General features: G+C 33.5%; 2 protein-coding genes across 2 annotated transcripts in view; one reads left to right on the top strand and one right to left on the bottom strand.

Annotated features, from left to right (window-relative positions):
• Positions 1-13,812, top strand: part of LOC126743819 (uncharacterized) — a 28,181-nt gene extending 14,369 nt beyond the window's left edge. The window contains exon 4 of the mRNA XM_050451049.1: positions 13,626-13,812. Within this exon, the coding sequence (XP_050307006.1) occupies positions 13,626-13,802 (177 nt within the window). The 3' untranslated portion in view covers positions 13,803-13,812. The remainder of the gene's footprint in view (positions 1-13,625) is intronic.
• Positions 13,813-13,851: 39 nt separating this feature from the next.
• Positions 13,852-25,756, bottom strand: LOC126743818 (DCN1-like protein 1). The gene is made up of 3 exons (XM_050451048.1): positions 25,608-25,756; positions 24,895-25,488; positions 13,852-14,414 (listed from the first exon to the last, which is right to left on the bottom strand). Exons 1-3 carry the CDS (start codon positions 25,728-25,730, stop codon positions 14,226-14,228), a joined length of 906 nt encoding a protein of 301 aa, XP_050307005.1. The 5' UTR covers positions 25,731-25,756; the 3' UTR covers positions 13,852-14,225.
• Positions 25,757-26,096: the final 340 nt, after the last annotated feature.

The raw sequence follows: 26,096 nt of genomic DNA, 5'->3' as shown, positions 1-26,096 counted from the left end.
CAGCGCTAAAATCCTTTTTTGGAAGATCCCTTACACTATCGGGCCAACTACTTTTTGGATGCCAAAGAAAAGCAGGGCCCTTCCACCACAAATCATGATAGATCAATTTAGAAGCTGTTAAGCCTCTAGAAGCACAGTCAGCTGAATTAATAGCTGATGGAATATAATACCAAGATGAAGAGGGGATTATTTTTTGTATATGATTTACTCTGTTTCCCACAAAGGTCTGCCATCTCTCTGGAGGAGAGTTTAACCAGGCAAGAACTATTTGGGAGTCAGTATAGGCATAAATATTATTGATGGTAATATGAGTAGAAGAGGTGTGTATGACAAAACTCACCAGATTGCTTAAAAGAACCGCGCCTAGTAATTCTAATCGAGCTAGAGTTTGACGATTTGAAATTGGTGCTACTCGAGACCTTGCGCAAACCAAAGATACAGAAATTTGATTACCACCTTCTACCCGAAAATAAACTACTGCGGCGTAACCTTTGTTAGACGCATCACATATGGCTATGATGTCACAAGATCTGTTTGCAAGACTAATTTGCCTTGGAAGTTTAAACTCTGATAACAGGGGAAGTTCAGATTTTAACTCGGTCCATAACTTTACTAGAGGTTCTGGAGGAGTATCATCCCAATCTATTTTTAAGAGCCATAGTTGTTGCATAATGTATTTAGCTAATAATAAAATAGGACAAAGAAGACCTAAAGGATCAAATATTCTTCCTATGACCTGCAAGATAGTACGTTTTGTACATTCAGATTCATGTGGTTTGTATTGATAAGTAAATATGTCACTTTTTGGATGCCATTGAAGGCCTAAAACCTTGATAAAATTTGGTTGTTCTTTGTCAAAAGAAAGAGACATTTGGCGGTCAGATTCAGGGACTGCAGCTAATAATTCTGGACAGTTTGAGGCCCATTTGGCCAACTGAAATCCACCAGATTTCAATAAGTCGATTAGCTCCCTTTGAAGATCAAGGGTTGAAGAAATAGAAGGGCTAAATCCGAGAACATCGTCAATATATGTATTTTGTTTTAAAATACGACTTGCATTGGGAAAGTTTTCCTTTTCGCGTTCTGCGAGTTCATTAAGGGTCCTTATGGCAAGAAAAGGTGAGCTAGACACTCCAAAAGTAACTGTATTGAGTTCATATTCGCGAATTGGATCCTTTGTTGAGAATCGCCACAAGATTCTTTAAAATTTTCTATGTTCCGGGGTTATCAGGATTTGTAAAAACATGCGTCTTATATCGGCTATGAAAACTATCGGATAAAGACGGAAAATAAGTAATAAAGAACTCAAATCGTTTTGTAATTTAGGACCAGGTAGCAAAGTGTCATTAAGACTAAGACCTTTAGGACCCTTTGCCGAAGCATCCCAAACAACACGGAGTTTAGTGCTAATACTATCCGGTTTTAGTATACAATGATGTGGCAAATAACACGAAATATTTGGTTTGGGCAAGTTAAATGGAATAAGAGTCATATATTCATGATGAATATATTCATTTATAAAATCTGAGTAAGAATTGTATAATTCAGGAATTTTTATAAGTCGGGATTCAAGAAGTAAAAATCTTCTGAGGGCTTGAGGATAAGTATTTCCTACGTCTGGTTCCGATTCTTTAAAAGGAAGGGATACCATAAACCGACCAGTAGAGGTCCGTTTGACAGTTTGGCTAAAAATCAACTCAGCCCTTTGATCATCCCCTGAAATTAAAGGAGCGGAAGGGATTTCTTCAAGTTCCCAAAACTTGGTCATTATTAACTCAAGAGGTTGAGCTTCTGAGTTGTGAAGAAAATAAGAAGTCGTTTTCGAGGGACAAGAATTATTGTTTACTTTCCCCAAAACAATCCAACCGAAGACGGTCTCAATAGCCGTAGGCTGACCAACTTGGCCAACAATTTTCTTTTCTTTTAGTATGTCAGTAAAAACTTCGGCCCCTAATAGTAAATCAACTGGACTAGAAATATAATAGGATTGATCAGCAAGTTCAAGCCCTTGTAAGTGTTTCCATTCATCGTTTTGTAAAGTAAATGAAGGCATGCTCGAGCATAATTGTGGTACAACAATGGCTTCAAAGGACAATAAAGGATTAACTTTCCACTTTGGTTTTATGGTACAATGAGCTATGCCCTTTGAAGTGAAGGATGACATTTGATTTAAACCAAAAATTGAGGTTGTAAATTGACGCCTTGGAAGACCAAGACGGCGAAGACGGATTTCTGAGATAAAGCAGTTTTGACTGCCATTGTCAATTAAAATTCTTATGGGTTGATAATTCCCTTTACCATCCATTATCTCTACGACAGCTGTAGCTAGAAGAACAGTACCTTGAATAGCAAAGGTATTACCACAATGGGTATTTAGATTATCGTTAGTTTGGTGGGTTGTGGCAGAATTAGTAGTAGAACAAGAGGGTAGGTTTGAAGCATTAGATTCAGAAATATTTTTAGACATATGAATTAATGTATGGTGTTTACCATTGCATGTCTTACAACGATATGTTGAAGAACAATTTTGAACAGAATGAGATGGGTGTAAGCAGTTTAAACAAAGTTTCTTCTGCTTAACAAATGAAAGGCGATCTTGCGAATTTTGTTCTGCGAATTTTGTGCATTTTGTAAGTACATGTAAGGCATTACAAAGAAAACACTTAATGTTAGGATTAGGTAAAGCATTGTTATTAGATACGTAGGCTGAAAAGGCAGTAGCAGGTTTATTATTGGATTTGAAATTCGGGTATATATTTTGTTTGGTATTTGGCTGAAAATAAGATTTGTTAGATTTATTAGATATAGAATGTTGCAAAGACTCTAAAGCTTTACATTTATTTTCCAAAAATAAATATAAATTCTCATATTTTGGAATTTCAACTTGACTAAATTCTATTTCAAAACTTGTTCTTGTAGGTATATCTATTTTCTCTAGTAGAATAAAAAACAGTAAAAAGTCCCAGTTTTTTGTTTGAAATCCGAGAGCATTCAAGACTGCTAAAGACTCTGAAAATGTATCAATCAAATTTCTTAGTTCTTTCGAGCTATCATTTCTTAGTGTAACTGACATTATTGCATGAATTGCATTAGAAGCCATAAGCCGTTTATTTTGATAACGACTGATTAATTTATTGTATGCGATATTATAGTTATCATCTGTGATAGCAATGCCTGTTAACAGTTTCAAAGGCTCTCCTTCAAGAAAAGAAAATAAATACTGTAGTTTTTGAACATTGCCTATGTTATCATTGTCGTGAACAATTTGGTTATACAAATCAAAAAATGTTGGCCAAAATTTCGGATCACCCTTAAAGGTAGGCACACTTAATTTATGCAATTTAGCATTTGATTCAACTCGAACAACATTGGAAGAAGATTGATCGGTTTGCAAGCAAAGTTTGTTGTAAATCATTTTACATTCGTAATAATTCTTCACAACATCTTTCTGAATTTTGTCTTGAGTTTTATAATCCTCATCAGAATCTTCTGGGATTGCCATAATGACAGAATTATGGTACTCTCCAAATTTTTCATAAATTTCATCCAAATCGGTATACCTAACTTTAAAGTGCTCCATGTATTGCGGACTTTTTTCAGACTCTTTAGCGAAACGATGACATTCAGCTATGCTATTAGTAAGCACATCTCGTTTCTGAATTGCCTTTTTTAAAGACATTTTTTTTCTTTAATAAAAAATTTTTTATTTTAATTTTTCCCTAGTTTTTTTTTTTTTTTTTTTGATAGCTATACCTACTTAAATTACCATAAAAACCAATAATCTAAGGCTATAGTAAAAATAAGTCACTTGAAAAGTACGCGAAAAGAAAATAAATAAGTTTTGGGATCAAATCTTCTACACTATACTAAAGCTTAAATTCAGAGCCTCGCGGTGCGAATTGACCGGAGTCGAGACTGTGAAATGCAGTAAAACGCGGGACAATTTCTGCCGCGGGATGATAATTTACTCGTCTAAATTAAATTTCAATGTCACTGACGAGCGGTGATCGGTTTTTTGAGAGACATTCAGAAAGGATCGGAAACGTACGAATGACGAGTACCGGTGCGCGCAGCGCTTTGAGCGGAGTACGGATTGCACTACACACTACGTAAAATTTTTAGAATAGTTTTGAAAAAAAAACTTGTTTATATGTTTTGGAGACTACAATTATTATTTTTAATTTTTTAATTTTTTATTTTATTTTTTTTATTTTATACGGTCGAAGGCACCAAAATGTTAACGCACAACCATGAAGATATAATAAGAAAATGTAATAGTGGACTGTATTTTAGTAAATGATATGGTTCAAAGGAATTGTACGTTACATACACACATGGTTTTAAATGTTTGAAGTAAAGGGCACTTACCAATGGTCTTCTGTCTTCACTGTAGATAGGGACGTCCCTTTATATAACTACCAACTTCATAAGCCTTGCTCTCACAACCAAATACAAATTAAAAGGTCCTTATTTTAGGTTTCGTAAAATTGTTAGATCCGGCACTCACGTCGTTCTTAACCCGATTGCTAGTCAATTGTCTCTGCTTTTTACCTTGCTGGTAAAAGTGCCCAGAATATACCAAATATGTGTAGTACATGCGCGATTAATAGATTTTAACAATTATGATTTAGCGGTGCGCTAACAAGGATATTTGCCGATTTTTACAGGATCTGTTCGTCGTTGTGAACAACAGTCTTTATACAAACTGTACATTTTTGAAATATTTAATTCTGGAGATAGATATTTACGATTTGAGTTATCCTTTCTTATATAATGGCTTATATAAATAAACTTAGGAAAGGAATTTATATGCTCTTTCACTAAATTGATAGTGTCCTCGCTTAGTTTATTTCCAGGAATATGACGACCTCTTTGATCTGTATGGGCGATTCCTGTTTCTTTATGTTTACTGATAGCGTTATATAACCTCTTCTGAGAAATATCCAACGTACACAAAAAAAACCTGCTTACAAACGCGATAATTTTTCAACGTTATGATTGTGCTGACGTTTTTTTGAGAAACTGCAAGTCGATTGGGTCGTTTAGGAATATGCTTAGAAACACATGAAACAATGAATGAAGTTTGCAAGTCCCAACCATTGTATCTACAAATTGGGCTATATATCTACTATTGGGCGTAACTGCACAATAATTTCAAAAAATTCAAATTTCGTCTAAAATAGCCAGTATTCGGTACCATTTTGAAAACATCAGAATAATCTTAATTAATTTTGCCTTAATTTGGCTAAAGAATTTTCTTCATATCTCCAATGAGAGGGGTCGGGAAAGATCATAAATAATGCAACTTTTTAATCACCCTGTACTCAGATTCTTTGTTAAAAGTAATTCAAGTGGGTACTCGTTTAGAGATTTTCTCTAAAAAGTTAAATGCAATGATATGATTTTTTCACTGCGGTTTCGAAGACTTAAAACATACTAACAAACCAGTGAAAACCGCGTTTCGATATCTCCATTTGTTTTCGAGTAATTTAAAAATAACCTATTTTTCAAATTTTAAATATTATTAGCAATATTAAGGCGGTCTTTGTGACAGAATATTATCAAAAATTACTGAACATTATTTGAAACCTCATAATCATATTTCCACTTGAAAATATAATTGGCAATCGAGAATCTCCGAATATGATTTATTAGAGCATTATTTATTAATTGTATTTGAATATTACTATTATATCAAGAGGCCTATGGAAATATAAACAGAAACAAAGGATTGGAAAATGTCATTTAAAGTTACTTAAATTGACAGTTGTCAGTTTTAAGTTATTTCTTATGTGTAATTGTTTTTTTACTACAAATTAATAAGTTTAAAAATGATATTTCCAAATGAAGTAGCCTATAATATGCTAGTAGTTTATTTCAAATGCATTCATAACTCAACGGTTGCCTTGCGAATATATGCTATGCGGTATCCAGAACAGAGACATTATACGAAAAGGACATTTGCAAGATTAGCTACTACTCGGTTGCGAGAAAATGGCAGTATCCATTTACCTCTTAACAGAAGACGTCGCTCTGGACGATCTGAAGAAAATATTGTTAATGTGCTTGCTTATATTGGATTATACCCTCACATAGGAATAAGGCAAATTTCATTGGATTTGGGCATTACGAAATCAACTGTGCGTAACATTTTAAGAGACCACAGGTTTGTTAAAAAGTTGATAATTAAATTTGAATATTACTAGAATCGAATAATAAAAAATATATTTTTATTTTTTACCTAATTTGAATGTTATTTTAGGTTGCATCCATATCATATGGTGCTGCATCAGGAATTAACAGGAACCGATTTTGATAGACGACTTGATTATTGTAACTGGTTTAGCAATATGATGGAAGAAGATCCCCTGTTTGTCTCAAACATTCTATGGACAGACGAGGCAACTTTCACCAGTGTTGGTAGTGTAAATTTACACAATATGCACTATTGGGCTCCCACAAATCCCCACTGGATGAGAGAAGTGCAGTATCAGGGTCGGTGGTTTGTTAATGTATGGTGTGGGATAATAGGGGGAAGAATTATTGGTCCATACATTATTGAAGAGGTCCTCAATGGACACACCTATTTAGATTTTTTACAAAATCACTTGCCTGTACTGCTTGAAGACATCCCAATTCAAACCCGTGCAAGGATGTTTTTACAGCACGATGGATATCCCGCGCATTTTGCGATAAATGTGAGAATTTTTTTAAATTTAAGGTTTCCTCATAGGTGGATTGGTCTAGGAAGTATATGTCCTTGGCCCCCGCGATCTCCTGATCTGACTTGCCTAGATTTTTATTTGTGGGGCAGACTAAAGGATCCTAATATAAAGAAAGCAGTTAAACAACAACTTAGATTAAGATATCTGGACTAATCAGCGATCATCAATACGGCTTCCGAAAGCTTACATCCACCGGCGATCTTCTGGCCTACGTCACACACTTGTGGACGGAGGCCATGGAGAAGCACGGCGAGTCCCGCTCAGTCGCTCTTGACATTTCCAAAGCATTTGACAGAGTGTGGCATGAAGGACTACTAACCAAGCTCTTCTCAATCGGCATACAAAACTTATTATTGAATTGGATCAAAAGTTTTCTTGAACAACGAACAATCCAAGTAGCCGTCGATGGATACCTCTCCGACAAATTTAATATTAACGCTGGAGTCCCTCAAAGATGCATTCTATCCCCCACCCTTTTCTTGATATATATCAACGATTTGCTAGGAACCACTGTCAATTCAATCTACAGCTTTGCGGACGATACCACACTTATTTCCATATTTAAGTCCGCCAAAACGACAGCCGCAAGTTCTCAGAATCTTAGGCAGCAACAAGTAGCTTCAACCAACAACGATATTAGAACAATCTTGGAGTGGGGCGATAACAATTTGGTCAATTTTAACGCTAAAAAACGCAGGCTGCAGTATTTACGATGAAGACTAACCTTGGTGGCCCGGAGCTGGTTATGGCAAGGGAAACATTGCCAATGAAATCATCTTTACATCTTCTAGGAGTCGAGGTCACCAACAGTATGTCCTGGAATGACCACGTTGTCGAGGTCGCCAGGGCGGCTTCCAAATAACTCGGAGTGCTTTTCAAAACGAAAAAACTGTATACACCAGAACAGCTGCTGACTCTTTATAAAGCTCAAATACGCCCTTCCCTCGAGTATTGCTCGCATGTCTGAAGCTCTGCACCCAAGCATAGTTTAAACCTGCTGGATTCTATACAGAAGAGACAAACCAGAACTGACAAAGAGTCTGGATAGTCTGGAGCACAGGAGAAAGGTGGCTGATCTCTGTTTATTCTACCGTTATTATCACGGTAAGTGCTCCTCTGAGCTGGCAGGCCTGATTCCACCCAGGGATGTTCCGGCAAGAAGGACGCGTCTAGCAGTTGCGGCTCATCAACATCGAGTCCACCTGCCTACCCCAAGGACGTCGCTGTACTCATTCATCTGGAGAACATCTTCTTTGTGGAATGGTCCACCTCACATATTTCCCGACGCATACAACCCACAGCGATTCAAGATAAATGCCCACAAATATCTTCGCGCAAGCACCACTCCAAGAGTGACATAGGACTTTTTCTCTTGTGCTTGTGTTTGCCATAAAAAAAAAATAATAAAAAAAAAGGATATCGTTTACCAAACCAGACCTACAACACGAGATGATATGATAGCCAGGATCAGAAATGCGGTAACAAGCATATCAGTTGCCGAAGTGGAGGCTGCAGTTCACGTTACTTATCGAAAAGTACGCGACTGTATTAGTAACGATGGTGGACACTTCGAACATCTTGAAAGAAATTGATTTAGTTATATGTTTTATTTTTATTTGTTTTATATTTAGTATTAATTTGCGCTATTTGTTATAATTGTTTAGTCAGAAGGATTTTGAAGATTGAATAAGAGGTAAACGGATACTGCCATTTTCTGCTAACCGAGTAGCTAATCTTGCAAATGTCCTTTTCGTATAATGTCTTTGTTCTGGATACCGCATAGCATATAAATTATTCTAGAGGCATCCGTTGAGTTCTGATTGCATTTGAAGTAAACTGTTATAAAGTTTACTTCAAAAGCTCCTTCCTTCTCTCAAGGGAGTTTAATTTTTGTAACGTTTTTTTTTTCAGATTGATCGGCGTTGCCATTCGCCTAAAACGTCTAATAGGCCATCTACCGTGAATCACCCTGTATATTAATGCGACTCAATATATGTAAAAACGCCGAGACAAACTTATTCCGACTTATCTAATCTGTCAATTCCTGCTAATTCTGAATCATTTGTTAAATTAATTATAGGTACTTATATTTAAAATTTGAAAAATAGGTTATTTTAAAATTACTCGAAAACAAATGGAGACGAAACGCGGTTTTCACTGGTGTGTTAGTATGTTTTAAGCCTTCGAAACCGCAGTGAAAAAATCATATCATTGCATTTAACTTTTTAGAGAAAATCTCTAAAAACCCAATCTCTGTTAAACAACGCCCTCTGACGACTTCACTGAAAACAAAGTGACATTGACGGGTGCATATTTTGAAAGCCCTTTGAATTTCCTTTTAAACGAGTACTCACTTGAATTACTTTTAATAAAGAATCTGAGTACAGGGCGATTAAAAAGTTGCATTATTTGTGATCTTCCCCCACCCTTCTCATTGGAGATATGAAGAAAATTCTTTAGCCAAATTAGGGTAAAATTAATGAAGATTATTCTGATGTTTTCAAAATGGTACCTAATACTGGCTATTTTAGACGAAATTTGAATTTTTTGAAATTACTGTGCAGTTACGCCCTCTTGTGGAAGTCTTAGGAACTTGTAAATATTTTCCAGCCATTTTTTTTGGCCACTTTTCTTAAGAAATTTTTTTTTTCAGCGCTGTGCGATGAATAGTTTCCGAGATACAGCCGGCGTCCTTTCTTATTTGGACACCCGGTATTTGCTTGAGGTTCTCATTCTGCTATACTAAGCTCTAAATCTGAAGAAGACTGTGAACTATTTTGATTTGGGACGTAGTCCATATCAACATCGGAATTATCACTAAACGGATCTAAAATTTAAAAAAAAATAACGTCAAGGAAAACATATTTTAACAAATTATATAGCACTTTGAGAACTTACCATTTTGGTCTTCATCAGAAGTAACCATTTTGATTTTTAAAAAAACTTCAAAACAACTTAAAAACTTGCAAAACTTAACCTCTTCCAAATCATGTTGATACAAACACTTTAGTGATGACAAGCCCTTATACTTATTTAAACCATAATGTTATCTATAATAGTAATAAGGCCCTTTATCGTACTTTTCATGCTAATAATATTAATCTGTATGGGATTTTAGAGTCTAATCACGCCAGTAACTTTGGTTCAGACTTGGCATCATTATTATATGCACATATTTTCAAATATTTTAAAATTATTATTTCATCAAATAAATTGTCTTTGAATCATCAAATTAATGAGTCTGAACTGATTACTGATCGTGAATTGAATTCTTCTTTTTTATAGATATGTCCACGAAGGTTGAATCTCGTTCATGTTCATATTCTACTAGTAAGATTGCAATTAGCTCTTTGAAAAGCTTAAGTATCTTTATTCTTAATATACAATCCCTAAGAAACAAGATGGATGAGCTTCATCTTTTGCTGGACACATGTAATTTTCCTGATATTGTACTTCTGACTGAGCACTGGTTGAGGCCTAGTGAATGTTTTTTAATATCTGATTATGTTCCTATATCAAATTTTTGTCGTCAACAATCTGTACATGGAGGAACCATGATCTTGGCTAGACAAACAATTAAAACGATTTTTTGTAATATTGATAAGTATGATAATCTTCTGTTAGAGAATGTTTTTGAATTCTTTCTTTTTGTAAGCGTTTTAATTTATATATTCTTTGTGTTTACAGGCCACCTACAGGAGATATTGCTATGTTTCTGGACAAACTTGATTCTCTTTTATCCCAGTTGTCCCTACACTCTGGTCAGGTTATATTGGCTGGTGAATTTAATATCAACTACACTGATGAAACCTTGCCACGTATTTCTCTTTTAAGTATTTTAAATTCTTAAGACTTGAAACTGTATGTTCTTTCTCCCACACGAATAACTTCTTCATCTGCAACTACAATTGACTATTTCTGTACAAATTTTGATGACGTTTTATGCACAGTACTCCCATCTGGTATTTTCGACCATGAAGCTATTCTTGCTAAAATGCCATATAATAGTGTATTATCTTCATCTCATTATATGGGAAGAATTTTCAGCAGGAGAAATTTCAATGCTTTTTCTGCTGCTACAGCTTCGGTAAATTGGAATGCACTTGAAACGTCTTCTGACCCACTTACTTTATTTTTTCAAGTTCTGTGTGATAAGATCAATCAGTGCTTTCCTAAAATGAGGCTTAAAACTAAGAAACGAAAACCATGGGTTACAAGAGGCCTTAGAATTTCAGCTAAAAACCTCCGTTTTTTGACTAAATTGTGCAAATATACCACAAATGAAAATATGCTTGTATATCATCAGAAATACCGTAGTCTGTACAGAAAGACAATTAAAGCAGCAAAATCTAATTATTATAGGGATCGCTTAAATATGTCATCAAATAGGCAAAGAGAGTGTTGGTCGATTATTAATGATTTTTGACATTGCCATAGAAAAGTATCGGAACCGGAGTTAAGACCTGACATTTAAACGACTTATTGTGATATACCTAATATCTTGCTCAAGGGCATTCGTAGTAACATTGATCCCTTACACTATCTTCAACAAGTGTCGGTTGATCATTCATTTTTCCTTCATCCTGTCGATCTTACCGAAGTAAAAAATGAAATCAAACGCCTAAAAAACCATAAATCATCTGGAGCTGATGGGATATTTTCGAGGTTGTTACTCTTTTTGCCTGGTTCAGCCTTAAATGCTTTAGTTTCTGCCATAAACAATTCTTTACATATCGGCATTTTTCCTTCATGTTTAAAAGAAGCAGTGGTTATCCCTCTTCATAAGGGTGGTGATTTGGATCAGCCTTGTAATTTCCGTCCCATTTTTATTTTGTCTACCCTCTCTAAGATAGTTGAAAAACTTGCAAAAAGCAGAATTTTGTCCTTTTTACATCATAATGGCATTTTGTCTGCAAATCAGTTTGGATTTCAAGCCGGTAAAGGGACTCATGATGCTGTTTTTAGCTTTTTGGAGAGCGTCTATGTGTCCTTGAATTCTGGAGAGTCATCGGCGGCTGTGTATGATCTATCCAAAGCAGTTGACTGTGTGGATCATAGAATACTGTTATCTAAGCTCGACAAATATGGTTTTAGGGGCGTAGCGTTGCGATGGCTTGAGTCCTATCTATCAAATCGTACTCAGAAGGTTACAGTGTCAGGGCGTTTGTCTGCTTCTAGATCCCTAAAATGCGGCGTTCCCCAGGGTTCAGTGTTGGGACCACTGTTATTCTTACTGTATGTGGATGACTTGAGTTCATTGAAACTACAGGGCAAGGTGGTTCAGTTTGCTGATGATACCACCATACTATGGAGCCATAAAAATTCTGAATATATTAAGACTTGTATCCTTGAAGACCTTCAGATTTTATCAGGGTGGTGTGCTTCCAACAGGCTCGTGTTTAATGTAAGAAAGACGTCTATTATGGGGTTTAAGTGCGATGTTCAGGGTCTGATGTTTGACGAAAATTCCCTCTTGCAGAAGAGTGCTGCAAGTTCCTAGGAATTACCATTGATGGTCGCCTTCGGTTTAAAGATCATATTTTACATTTAGCTGGGAAATTATCTTCTGGATGTTTTGCAGTAAGAATGGCAAAACAAGAGCTGGGAGGGGTGGTTGCACGTTCAGTGTACTTTTCACTTATTGAATCTCATATTCAGTATGGCTTGCCTTTTTGGGGTTTAACCAATAAGGGGCTACTTAATAACAAAGACAATGGTCTTTGTTATTCAAAAAAAAAGCAGTTAGATACCTGTGTTCTGCTAAGTTAAGAGATTCTTGCAAACCCCTCTTCATTTCTGAAAAAATCCTAACTCTTTTTTCACTCTTTATCTTAGAAACAGCTGCTCTTATTCACAAAATTCCCAAACTACCCTCTGACACTGGCCATTTGACTCGTCGTGTAAATGATGTTCCCCTACCTATTCCTACGTCTTCCCTTACCAAAAACTCATTAATTTACATAAGTAAAAAAAATTACAATCGTGTTCCTCTATGTGTTAGACATATATCAGATGTTAAGAAATTTAAAAGAGAATTAAAGACGCTTTTATTGGCTAAGGCATATTATAACCTGGATGACTTTTAATGATAGGTTTTAACCTTGGACATGTTGGAAAGTTTTTTTTCCTTTTTTCTTCTCTAGTTTTGTCAACAAGTTTACCTTTATTTAGTAATTGATTGTTTTATTTAGTTATCTTTAATTCAAGTATGTTCAAAAAGTTTTGTCTTCTTGTGTTTAATTTTGTTCATTGTTTTGTCAATTTTTGAAATTGTATTTTTGTTTTGTTTTTTTTTTAGCTTGTAGGATGCTTGTACACAAGATTATTCTTACGTAATATAGCACATTTTCTTTCTTTCCACTTCGCGCGTAATCTACTAAATGACATGCTTGAGTGGCAAAGGGGTTCAAGCGCACTTAGTTCCCTATACCAATTAACAATACGGGCGACTGAATCTGCTGATTTTCTCAACAGTTCGTAGAGAGCAGCATTAGTATTGAAACGCACTTAGATCGATTTCTGAAAAAATGTCACTTGGACCCCTTGGCTTCTGACCCCCTCAATTGTATTCTGCAGCACAATGCAAGACTTGAAAACGACTTGCGAAACTCTTTTTTACATCCAAATATTACGATATGCTACAGATTTCATAACTATTAGTCATATCAAATATTCTTCTGCAGAGATAATTGATTAAAGCATTTTCTTTAAAAAGATTTAAGACTTCCTTGGAAGCCAAGTGATCAATCATTTATTCATGAATATTTTTACCTTTAAAAAGACCTTTTTTATTTTGAAATTCCACTATCTTCTGAGTATTGTTGCCAACAATGTTTCTTTAAGAAAAATATTAGAACTTTTACTATCTGGATTGCTTATCATGCAAAATTGTAATTTCAGGTTACCTTATTTGATTCCCACCAACATACCACAGATTACGGAGCTCTTATAGCGGTCGCCAACATACAGCATTTAGGGCAGCTCTGCTACTGGTTTAAAGACATCGTGAGGAAGTGCTACAATGCAGATCCGAAGCTTTACGAATTGTCTTTTCTTTATTTTAAAAACAATAAATAGATATTTTGTTTTAGGATTTTAGATTGCGTTCAACAAAAACCAAATCTAATAGATTAAAAATATGATATTTACAATGACCTTTAAACACCAATTCAACTATAATTAATCCTCTTATACTGAAAATATGTAATACATAAAAAAAATATGTTTATACCTAATTTTTAAAAAATTAATCACAATGTCAAGAGATGTGCAGAGAGTTTTAATTTCAGCTTTACATGTAAAACAATGTTACACTAGGTATAATGTAAATAAAAATCGACCCTCTATAACGCTCATGAGACCTTGCCATGAATAAAAGTGAAATTATTTACGTATGTACAACAAAGTATTGCTACCAAAAGTTGCTACACAACCCAGGATATCCTTTCTTCAAACAGGCACTTTAATGCCCGAAAACTGATTAAATCCTGGCACACAATGTTATTCCAGTTGACTTGTGCTGTGTGGTTGATTTTCTTTTGCTTTTGAAGAGGCCCATTCTACAAAATCGTCAATCAGCACCGGCCACGCTCCCTCTTCATCATAGTTACTCATATCGTCTGCGATTTGTTGAGCAAAATCTAAGAGGAGGTTCCACGTGTCTTTCGGGATAGACCTTTTATGGTTCTCCTAAAAAATTGATTTAAAAGATAGGTATTAATCATGAGTAAAAACTAATTGCTAAGTATAAATTGTAGTCACAATAAATAAGCTAAGACCCTTAAACTAAGACAGCAAAACTACAAATAAAAAGGTATTGGAAATTTCGCAACATAGCGAAGCAATTTAGATGGACATCCTTAAGATAACAGAAATTTAACCCAGATACTCCCACTGGCTTTTTAACTGGACGCTGGAATATCGTTTTTTTTTTCGCGTTAGACCATTCTTACAGAGTTGGCGCTACTAACACTGTTTTGTTTATGAATGCACCAGTTAATTTTGACATTTGCTTAAACATTTAAACCGATTCCAAAAGATCTATCGGTTTTAACCGCGGTTAAGGCCTTGGTTGACCTTGAACCACCGTCTATAGATTACAACAAGTCAGACCACTTCCTATACCGCCCGTGTTAAAGCAAAATTGACCTTGAATCCCGCTGTTTGCTGCGTACGAGCGTTTCCAGGGTTTATCGTAAATATTAATGAAAGCAAATTCTGAGGCGCGCTGATTATTTTTATACGAGGAGTATTCATAAGAAGTATTTTATGTCATAAAATAAGAACTTTTTTTATAGGACTGGAATAGAATGTGTTTATATGACAGTGTTTCTTAATTAATAACGTTTTTACAAATTTTTTATATTAGCTTCACTTCTTTGCCTTTATGTCGCAATGTTTGTATGTATGTATATAACAAATGTAAGAATTCTATTTAAACTATAACTTCTACTTGTCAGATTGTTTTCAAATTTTGTAGGTGCTTGGCTTTCGATAACAAGGACAGTTTTTAAAATGTTTAAGAGTTTCCCTTTTCTAAAATTGGTGTATCTAGAAGTTTTGATCAGTTCAATGAATTTGAACTTTTAAATAAATTGGAAGCGTTTAATATGGCGGATTCAAAATGGCTGCCTTTTAAGTCAAATATAATATATAAAAAGTGAATTTGAAAAAAACCTTACTTGTTGAATTGTTTAAATTTGCTACATTTTTAGGAGTCTTATCAAAAAATACAAGTTTTTACTTATTTTTACTTCAATATTTGTTGAAATTTTAGAGATGAATATTCAAAAAATAAATCTACAGTTAAAATAAATAAACAATTAAAAAACACATTTAAACGCACTAAAAAATATAAAATAATTTTAATACGGTATGGGTTATTTTAATTTTTGAATTAGGTCGTTTTAAAAATACAAAAGCGCAAAAGAATAACAAACAATTATCATAATAAGCGCTAAATAAGTAGTTTTGTAAATTATATACTTTGTATTCATTTGTGGATATAGTAAATATATATAAAATATGTTTAAATATCAAAATTTACCAGGTCTTAAACGCCGACATTGGTGTCCGACAAAAAGAAGTGGGGTGTGTTGGTTTGGGATAATAGGTTGTAAAATCGGCTAAAACTATTCCAGTAACATTAGGGGGAGAAAATAAATAATAAACTATTTTTTAAGATTGTAATGCTTTTATGTAAAACACAAAATACAGAACAAAATATTTAACATATAGGGATGAAATACATACTACTTTATTATTGAGTAATTATATTTATACAAGTAGTATGTAACCAAATTATTGTATAAAACGCTACAAGCAAAAACTCTCTCGCGAAACGGATGCACACAAGTTAACATACTTGCGAAAACTAAACCTTGTACGCGGATTCCGTGTTCTGTCGCTTTCAACATGTCGAATTCTAGTGTTGAATTCCACTTCTAAAGTCAACACGTCGCCAAATATGTATTCCGTGTACCCATCGTTACCGGTTCGGTAAAAGTCGGGATTTATCAACATGTTGCATTTTGGATACTATTCATTCTGAAAATGTTTGAGCAAATTCTAGGTATTTTTTCTTTGTTACTAAATATCTAGGGATATTTTTTTAATTGTGTTTGTATTGGTCAATAGTTTGTAGGTTATGTGATCTGTGATGGTTTGTTTTTTTCGATATTTACTTTCAAAAATATTTACTCGCAATTTACTAATTCGATATTTACTCGGCCAAATAAAATAGGTACCACAAAATAATGAGGGTGACTTCCCAGCACTGGGAAGCTTTTTTGCAAATATATGAAAGGCACCCAAATTTGGTTACCAATATTATTTATATTGACAGGAAACATCTGAAATATAAATAGGTATTTGTATAACATGGAAACACGCTATGTATATGTTACATGCCAAATTTTTGAGATGAAATTTATAGAAAGTAGCCATGAAACTAATTAGAAACAATTAAAGAAGCAACACAACAAAACATGATAGCTTCAGACAAAAATATAACCTAACTAAGCTAAATTTGGGGCCCTATTGGGGCCCTCCTAATCTAACAAATGACAAAAACAAACAGAAATAACAACGTAAAACTACAATAACCAAAATAAATGTAATGCAAATAAAAACAACACAAACCTAACAAAAATAAAGTTCGTAACAATATCAAGACAAATTTAAGAAGCTCAAAAAGGTGCTACCATATACCTACAATTTAAAAATTATTAGTTTTACCTTGTATGGGTATTTAGAAAAATACCCAAAGTACCATCAACAAAAAAAAACAATTAACAATTTTTACAAAACCGTCCAACGTCAAAATATAAAAAAACAAAGAAAGTCGTATAGAAAAGATGAAATCAACACGTCAAGAGGTGTCGTCTTCGTAGCGACCGAGAACAGGCGAAAGTCGTGTAGCAAACGGTGCACGGAATACAAAATTTTATAGGCGACATGTCGCTATGGAATTCAACAGTACACGGAATCCGCGTCCCGGGTTCTACCCAGCCTATGCATGGCGAGGTGAGGAACGGGGGTTGGGGCAATCGATTTCAGGGCCGCTCGAGTGGTCTGACTTGTTGTAATCTATAGACGGTGCTTGAACAGTCCCTTTATAACATAACCAATCGTGTCCGCTTGGACGTGTTTGGTTGAACTAACTTCGTAACTTGTCACTCTTGTCAGCTGTCGCTGTTATCATTTTGTTTGTTTGTAAATAATACCCCAGACGTCAGTAATGTTATATGTAATTAGTTCTTAAGCATAAATATAAAAAAAGAAAACTTATTAGCCATAATAACTTTTGTGTCATCTTTAAAAAGGAAATAATTTGTTGTTTGTTTTTATTTTTTCCCCGCACTTATTTCAATATCTTTGACATTTGACGTTTAGAAAACAGCTCCGGACGTGGGTAATTACTGTTCCAAATTGATGACGTATAAAGGGCTAATTAGTGACGTCACGTATCTCAACACGGTTATAACTATAACCGTTTGGACGTGTTTGGTTAATACCCTTTAGGAACGGTTATTACCGATAGACCGCTTGGAATCGGTTTTATTGTTGTTTATTTGGTAACGGAGGCAAGTCTTTTTCGCTATTTTTTTTTAGTCGATAATGGACAACATCTGGTAAGAAATACTTTATATTTATTTTATATTTTTTATTGTTTTGTATGAATATCAGTGTAAAACAGTTCATTTTACAATATTTGATATTTGAGAATAGTTTTTGGTTGTAAACAAAAGTTAGGTTATGGTGTAATAAGTACCGTCCTCTTAAAAGGACAGTAGGAATATAGGCTACTTTTTATGTACTGGAAAAAAACCATTAACTTTAAATGAATTATTGGAAGAGGTTGAGAATATTGATAACGAAATTCCCTCTCCAGATGCGATTGTGATTCTGCCACCAACAAATGCTAATGGCTATGTGACAGACGAGGACTCTGGCGACGATGACCAGGTCACAATGAACAATCTTCCCGGTAAGTTATTTTTTTTTTTTATATTTTTGTTATATGTACCTGGTACTTGTAATTATTATTTTTTATAATATATTATTTTATTTTAGGTAGTTTGCTTAATTCTGAGGCTAAGCCTGTTTTCAAAGCAACCAGTCACGCAATCGATGACAATGAGGATAACTTAGATGATAGTGATGATGATGTGCCTCTATCTAGTTTTATGAAATATAAGAAAAAGTGTAGGCATAATGACTGGGTTCGACAGGGCATTACAGATGATTACCCACGACGAGGTCACTCCAATAAATAATAATCTTTCACCCTTAGATATTCTCAACTTCTTTTTTGACGAAAAGCTCTGGGGTATGTTAGTTGAATACACAAATATCTATGCGGTACCACACAATAGAACTGGTGATGTATCAGCAGACGAAATGAAATGCTTCTTTGGAGTTCTGACTTATAGTGGATATTGTACTGTATCCAGAAGAACCCTATATTGGCAAAACAGCTCTAATGGAGATCATAAAATCATATCTGAAGCTATTTCAAGGAACCTAGAACATCGAAATAAAAAATTTTTGGAGTTTGCCCCACTCAAACAAAACCATAGTATCGACGAATCGATGATACCGTATTTTGGACGACATGGGTCAAAACAGTTTATAAGAGGCAAACCAATACGATGGAGCTACAAGTTTTGGATGGGAACAGACAGCAGAGGTTATATCGAATGGTTTGAACCCTATCAAGGCTCAACGACTCCACTTGATGAACGGTATAAAGACTTAGGTTTAGGGACGAACGTTGTTTTAACTTTTGTTGATAAAATTACGTCGGAAAAAGGTCGTTTGCCGTTTCATCTGTTTTTTTGATAATTTTTTAACCTCTTGGGATTTGCTTTTAATTTTAAGAGACATGTGTATTAGAGCAACTGGTACTCTAAGAGAAAATCGAATAGCAGTTCCTATAATAAAATCTAGCGAAGATCTAAAAAAAGAACACAGAGGTAATTGTGAGTTCAAATTGTAAGTCTGTATTGCCTTCAAGCAGTGTCTCGATTTTCTCAAAAAGAAAAGAAAAACATAAATGTTCCTCAACCAAAACTAATAAAGATTTACAACCAAAACATGGGAGGAGTAGATAGAGCTGATCAAAATATTAGTCTTTATCATGTAAGTATAAGGGGGAAAAAATGGTATTTTCCATTGATTTGTCATGGGTTGGACGTGGCAATTCAAAACGCATGGCTCCTCCACCGTCATTATGGCGGAAAATTAGACCAGTATGCATTTCGAAGAACCATTGCTAAAGGAATTTTGGAAACTTAAAAAAAAAACTAATAGGAGAAGGCCTCTACGTCCCAGGAAGGATGACAGAGAATTATCGGGTTACGATGGAAGAGACCATCTGATCGAATACCATGACAATCAAATTAAGTGTCGTTTTTGCCATAAAAAAGTGCAATTTAAGTGTACTAAGTGCCATGTAGGTTTGCATCCCAAATTTTGTTTTATTGTTGTTATAATAAAAATAAGTTGTTATTATAACTTATTATATTATTACTATTATTATTATTACTTGTTATTATACCTTCTGTTGTTATAATAAAAATAAGTCTGTCCTTTTCCACATACATCATCAGAATGTTTATTAAGGCATAAAAGTGACTGTAAAATAAAAATAATAGTTTTTGATACCTTGTACAGTTTTTTCAATCCATTATACCAGAATTATACGTAAATCAAAAACAAAAGCACTTTTTTCCAGATAATCAATTCGACCCCAACAATAATGTATAAGCTCTGTATTGTTGATATGTGCTTTATAGAGAAAGTATATAATAATCATACTTTTGTTTCATTTCAAAGCAATTTATGAAACGAACTCTAGCACTTCCCTGAACGTTCACAACTTGTACCTCAGAAAAACACCGTAGTCTCAATTTTTAACGACAAGAACTATGAAAGTTCAATAATGTTTCACATTGCATTATAATATTAAGGTATAATTGATGTTTTCACTTTATTTCTATTGTTGGAGAATATTTATAAACAAAGTTTAAGTATTTTACTTTATAATTGGTAGATGTATATTATACATGCATTTTACGTAATTTAGTGTACAGGGTGTCCCATTTTGGGTTCTTTTGCGGGGTATCTCCTTTATTTTTAACGTTAGCGTGATGCGGTTTTCGCGACAGTGTATTACTTTTTCGTGAAAATAACGATGCCGTTAAGAAAAATTCCAAAGCCCTCTTAGTTTTTAAGATATAGGCCATTTTTGAAAATTCGACATTTTGGGATCCCCCTTCTATTTCGGTTATTCTTTAACTTATCGAATATGTAAAAAAATAGTTTTATAGATTTTTTTTCCGTAGAATGCAGTGGCGTAGATTTTTTTTAAATATTTACTGTTTTTGGGTTATAAGCCAAAGTTATGTTTATTTTTAATGGAACACCCTGTATATATATGCACTAATAAATTTGTCTTATTTTTACCTTTTCAAAAATATATAATGGTATGCACTTTTTTTTAAGAAACATACAAATAAATGACAATTTTCTAAAATTAAGGACATAACTGGAATAACTAAAATTAACTCTTGGAAAAACTTGGAACTTGGAAAAACTTGGAAACTCTAAAATTAAGGACATAACTGGCCGTGAATAACTGGATTCATTACAAATACATTGGATGCAGTCAAAATATACCTATTAAGACAAAAGCATGTTATTACAAAAAATAAACTACAACAGTATAGCTCCAGTTTTTACAACATAAGCTTGTTTTGTAGCATAAAGCAACAAAACAAAAAACTCAACTGTATTTAACAAAAAGAAAAAAAAATTAAAGGTAATGTTCAAAATGACAACCATTCTCTTGAATGCAAAATTGGCACATTTTTGTGATTCTTTCAATGGCATTAAATAGAACCATTGGTTTCCTTTGCAGATTTTGAAAGGCTAAATTAATTGCCTCTCGAAGTTCGGCAATTCCATCATAATTTTGTACATACCCCCATAAAAAAAAATCCAAAATTGAAAGATCTGGAGATCGTGGGGGCCTTCTTACAGGTCCGTTGGTACCTATCCATCTTTGTGGAAAATTATTCTCAAGAAATTCCCTTACTAGCCTTGAATCATGACTAGAAGCACCATCTTGTTGTAAGTAACCTGCATTATATTGTGCTAGCGGAATATTTTCTAGCAGTTCAGGAATAACTTCCTCAAGAATTTCTAGGTATCTATGTGCTGTAAGACCTCCTTCAAAAATCCGATAAACTATTTTTCTGCCCAAAATAAAACACGACACCCCAACTCCAAAACGTCCCTGTTGTGCCCTTTCAAACAATAAATGCTGATTTTCTGTTTTTCAAGTCCTGGTATTGTGACAATTCAAAATGCCCGCACTTGAAAAAAACATTCATCTGACCAAATAACAAGTCTGCCGAACAAATCATTAGCTTCGATTTGTTGTAGATACCACCAGCAAAACAGTGCAGATGCAACTGTTGCACAATACTAAATTTATACGGATGATACTTGTATTTTTTTAGGATCCTTTGAGCATTAGTTTTTGACACACCAATATCTTTCTCAATTTTTCTGCATGAGGACGAAGATGTTGCTTCAAAATATCCCAAAAGATCTATTTCTTTTCTTTCCCTATTCTCCTTGTTATAGGTTTTCGGACGCGGGCGAACAAAGGTTCTGTGTTCAACTAAATTTGCTTTTAAGCGAGCAAATATCTCAATAAAGGGTTGTCACCTCTCTGGATATCTAACAAACACAAACTTTCTCTTTTTAAAATCACAAACTTGATCATTGTCATTGATAATAATATATTTTGTTTTTTCTTAGCTAATTTTGTTTTTTGTTTCTAATTTAGCTTGCATTGTTAATTGTTCTGATTTTGAGAGAATACTGTTACTACTTGTAAAACAGTTTAATTATCGTTGGTATTAAGATTAAGTCTGATAATTATTGTTAATTAGTAATTAGTGGTTAGGTAGTATAGCTTTTATTTCTTTTTCAGAAATATATATATTTTTTGTAATGGGGTTGATCCCGTATAATAATAAATAAATAAATAAATAATCGTAATTTAAATTTTAGTACCCATTATCGCTTATTTACCTTTGAAAATATAACGCCGAAGCTTCTTCAGAATTTTCGTTACTTTGTATAAAACATACCAACATATCATATTTTTCGTAATATTCATATGCTGCTATTTTTTAAAGAATTTATCAAATAAAGAAAAAAACAAATACTTATTTGTTTTTTTCTTTAATTCAATTGGATCAATAATAATTTGGTCTCCTCTGTACATGAATAATTGTATGGCACTGGAGAGGGTTCAAAATAAGTCTCTACGATTCTGCCTTTATAAAGTTCGCTTTCCAGTTCCTAATGACCATTGTTATGATGAAGCAATGAACTGGCTGAATATGCGGAGTTTACTTAAAAGACGCACTGAGAATGATTTGGTGTTTATTTATAAACTTTTGAATGGCCTTGTGATTTGTCCCGAACTAGTTAATAGGATTTCATTTAATATTCCATACCGTAATCTGAGGGCAAATTGATTGTTTTCTTTGCCTTATCATTGTACCAACTATGCTATGCACCTGCCTGTCGAAAGGACCTTGAGGCTGGTAAACTCTACTGGAATTGAAGTTTTGGGAATTTCCTTGTTGTATTTTAGGAGTCTTATTAAGAGTTTGTAGGATTTTGTTTTTTGAATTAATTTTGCTCCATGATTAATGATTTGAAATACATTTGATCATTGTCATTGATAATAATATATTTTGTTTTTTCTTAGCTAATTTTGCATTGTTAATTGTTCTGATTTTTGAGAGAATATTGTTACTACTTGAAAAACGGTTTAATTATCCTTGATATTAAGATTAAGTCTGATAATTATTGTTAATTAGTAATTAGTGGTTAGGTAGTATAGCTTTTATTTCTTTTTCAGAAATATATATATTTTTTGTAATGGGGTTGATCCCGTGTATTAATAAATAAACAAATAAATACTTATAATACAAATATTTGACATTTAGTTGACTTTTGTTTTGTTATCAACAAGAGTCATGGCCTACTAATAAATTCATGCCCTTAATTTTAAAAAATTGTCATTTATTTGTATGTTTCTTAAAAAAAAGTGCATACCGTTATATATTTTTGAAAAGGTAAAAGGAAGACTAATTTATTAGTGCATATATATACAGGGTGTTCCATTAAAAAAAACATAAGTTTGGCTTATAACTCAAAAACAGTAAATATTTTTAAAAAAATCTACGCCACTGCATTCTACAGAAAAAAATCTATAAAACTGTTTTTTTACATATTCGATAAGTTAAAGAATATCCGAAATACAAGGGGGGTCCCAAAATGTCTAATTTTCAAAACTGGCCTATATCTTAAAAACTAAGAGGGCTTTGGAATTTTTGTTAACGGCATCTTTTTTTTTTTTTTTTTTTTTTTTTTTAATTTAATAAACGGGAAACCCCCATTACAAAAAAAAATAAATTATAAAATACAGTTATGTCAATAATTAATAATCCTTACTTAAACTATTAAGAGTTAAAGTACTTAACTAAAAAAAAAGACTCTAAAGTAAATAAACAAAAAAAAAATATCTTTGTATTAACTAATAGATTAGGACCATACATTCTCACTTGGTTTACCCATCAAACAACATATTAATTAATTAAAAATATTAATTGAACAATACTAAGTATTCAAAATTTTCATTAAACTACCCTTAAAAGACCCATATGAATTGCTAAAAACATGTAGCCTCTCCTCCCGATCCAAAAAATCTAGAGATCTCTCCAAAAAAGAGTTTTAACGATAATTGGTTCTACGGAACCCAATATGAAATAAATTATTTTGTCTAAGTGTTCTCTGAGGAATCGAAAATTTAACTTGGGAAAGTAAATCCGGACAGGATGTAATACCATTCAACAACTTTTAAATAAAACAGATGTCAAACATTGTTCTTCTTTTATCCAAAGACAAAACTTTAACATAATTTAATATTTGGGAATAATCATGACTAGCAATAAGATCTAAATTAAACATGTAGTTATAATATCTTAAAAATTTGTTTTGCACACTCTCCAGTAATGACTTATAGACATTATACTGGGGAGTCCAGATAATTGAGCCATACTCATGCTGTGATCGTACCAATCCCACATATACAGATTTGACAGCTTGCAATGATAACCCCCACAATTTCTAAGCGTAAAACCCAACATTCTATTAGCTTTTACTACTATTTGGTCTATATGATTGCAGAAGTTTAATTTCATGTCAAACAGTATTCCTAAAATCCTTAGCAACATCCTTTAATTGAAGTTTCTGGCTGTTAATTGTGTAAAATGTGTTACTTTTCACGAAAAAGTAACACACTGTCGTGAAAACCGCATCACCCTAACATTAAAAATAATGGAGATACCCCACAAAAGTACCCAAAATGGGACACCCTGTACACTAAATATTTTTAAAACAAAAAATAAAAATTTGAGTTTTTTTTCAGTTTTTACATTTATGTACCCTTATTAAAAAATTTTAAAACAACAAAAAAAAAATTTTTTTTGTTATTGAAAAAAAAATTGGGTCTGAAGGGGTTATTGTGCTTGGATTGGAGTTTAAATAAATAAATTAATAAATAAATAAAGTTACTTACCACTAAAAATGTGCACCACAAGTCCAAAAATTTAAACTTCCCTTTTAATACTATATTCCAGTATGCTATTGCCATATCAAGATCTAAACCTTTTTGATTAGGGTTTTTGGCAAAATTAAATGTAAACTGATAAAAATCTTTAAACTTATAACTATCTCTAAGTTCATTTTCTAAAGTTGGCAACCTCTGCTTTAATTTATCAATGCTGTCACAACCTAGTTCTGTCATTCCATTCATAAATTCGTCTCTACTAAATTCACACTGAGTGGCCGCCTTAAATTTCCATGCAATAATGAGAACAAGCTTTGATTCAGGTGGCAGTCCCAGATCGTCAAGAAATTTCATGATACCATCGACTGTGATTTTGTCTGGCTCATTGGGGTCTTTGTATCTGTTGTATAGAGATTCAAGTTTCTTTTTGTCAACACTTCGGGGCTCCTTATAGTATGCATCCGGGTTCTGAAAGTAGTTGTCACTGGCAAGATCCAGCTTCCAATCATTCTGTGTCAGGCAATAAATAGCTGTATTTTCACCAGTCTGTGTAAACGATATAAACTTTTTCACTTTTTCTCTTTGAGATGATTTCAATTTATGCTAAAAAATATTAAGATATTATATTACCATCTTGGGTTATGAAATCAATCAATTTTGACAGTCACAAAGTGGCAATACAATTTTTGGGTTTATCGGGCGTTTGGATCGTGGGAACTTACCATTTTAAACAAAAAATAACTAAATAATAGTTGGTTAATAAAAAGGAAGCATTTGATAAATACTTCCGTTATTTTGCTGCTAAATCTGCTAAATTTTTGTAATTTAACCTCCAAATACTGCATAAACACAGCTCAGCTGTCGAAAGGAGTGTCTCTGGTACAAATTTACGGTATTAGTATTACACGTTCTACTGGATCTGTTTTGGTTTCATATAGGAAAAAAGCTACGTTCCAGTCTTCAAATTTAAATAAACATTAATATTCGCCGCCAATGCAAAACACGTAACTAAAGTGACCACACGTCCCGATTTTGCCGGGACAGTCTCGCTTTTTCGTGGACTGTCCCGCGTCCCGACAATTTTTAAAAATGTCCCGCTTTTTAGAAAATATCCGCATGTCTTATTTTAAATAAATATACTGTCAAAATATATTACTGTTAGAATACAATCGTTGATTTAATATTTGGGAAGATACGCAACCTTATGGGCT

Source organism: Anthonomus grandis, chromosome 13 (assembly GCF_022605725.1).
Source record: "Anthonomus grandis grandis chromosome 13, icAntGran1.3, whole genome shotgun sequence".
NCBI lineage: Eukaryota > Metazoa > Arthropoda > Insecta > Coleoptera > Curculionidae > Anthonomus > Anthonomus grandis.
Note: the sequence above shows the minus strand (reverse complement) of the source record. Positions and strands in the feature narration are given on the sequence as shown.

What these genes read in the sequence shown, in the direction of transcription:
- LOC126743818 (XM_050451048.1), bottom strand. Translation starts at nt 25,730, where the DNA reads ATGCAGTATTTGGAGGTTAAATTACAAAAATTTAGCAGATTTAGCAGC. An exon ending in GTTATTTTTTGTTTAAAATG is followed by an intron (nt 25,489 to 25,607) that starts GTAAGTTCCCAC and finishes AATATTTTTTAG; the next exon opens with CATAAATTGAAATCATCTCA. An exon ending in TGTGGTGCACATTTTTAGTG is followed by an intron (nt 14,415 to 24,894) that starts GTAAGTAACTTT and finishes TCAATTTTTTAG; the next exon opens with GAGAACCATAAAAGGTCTAT.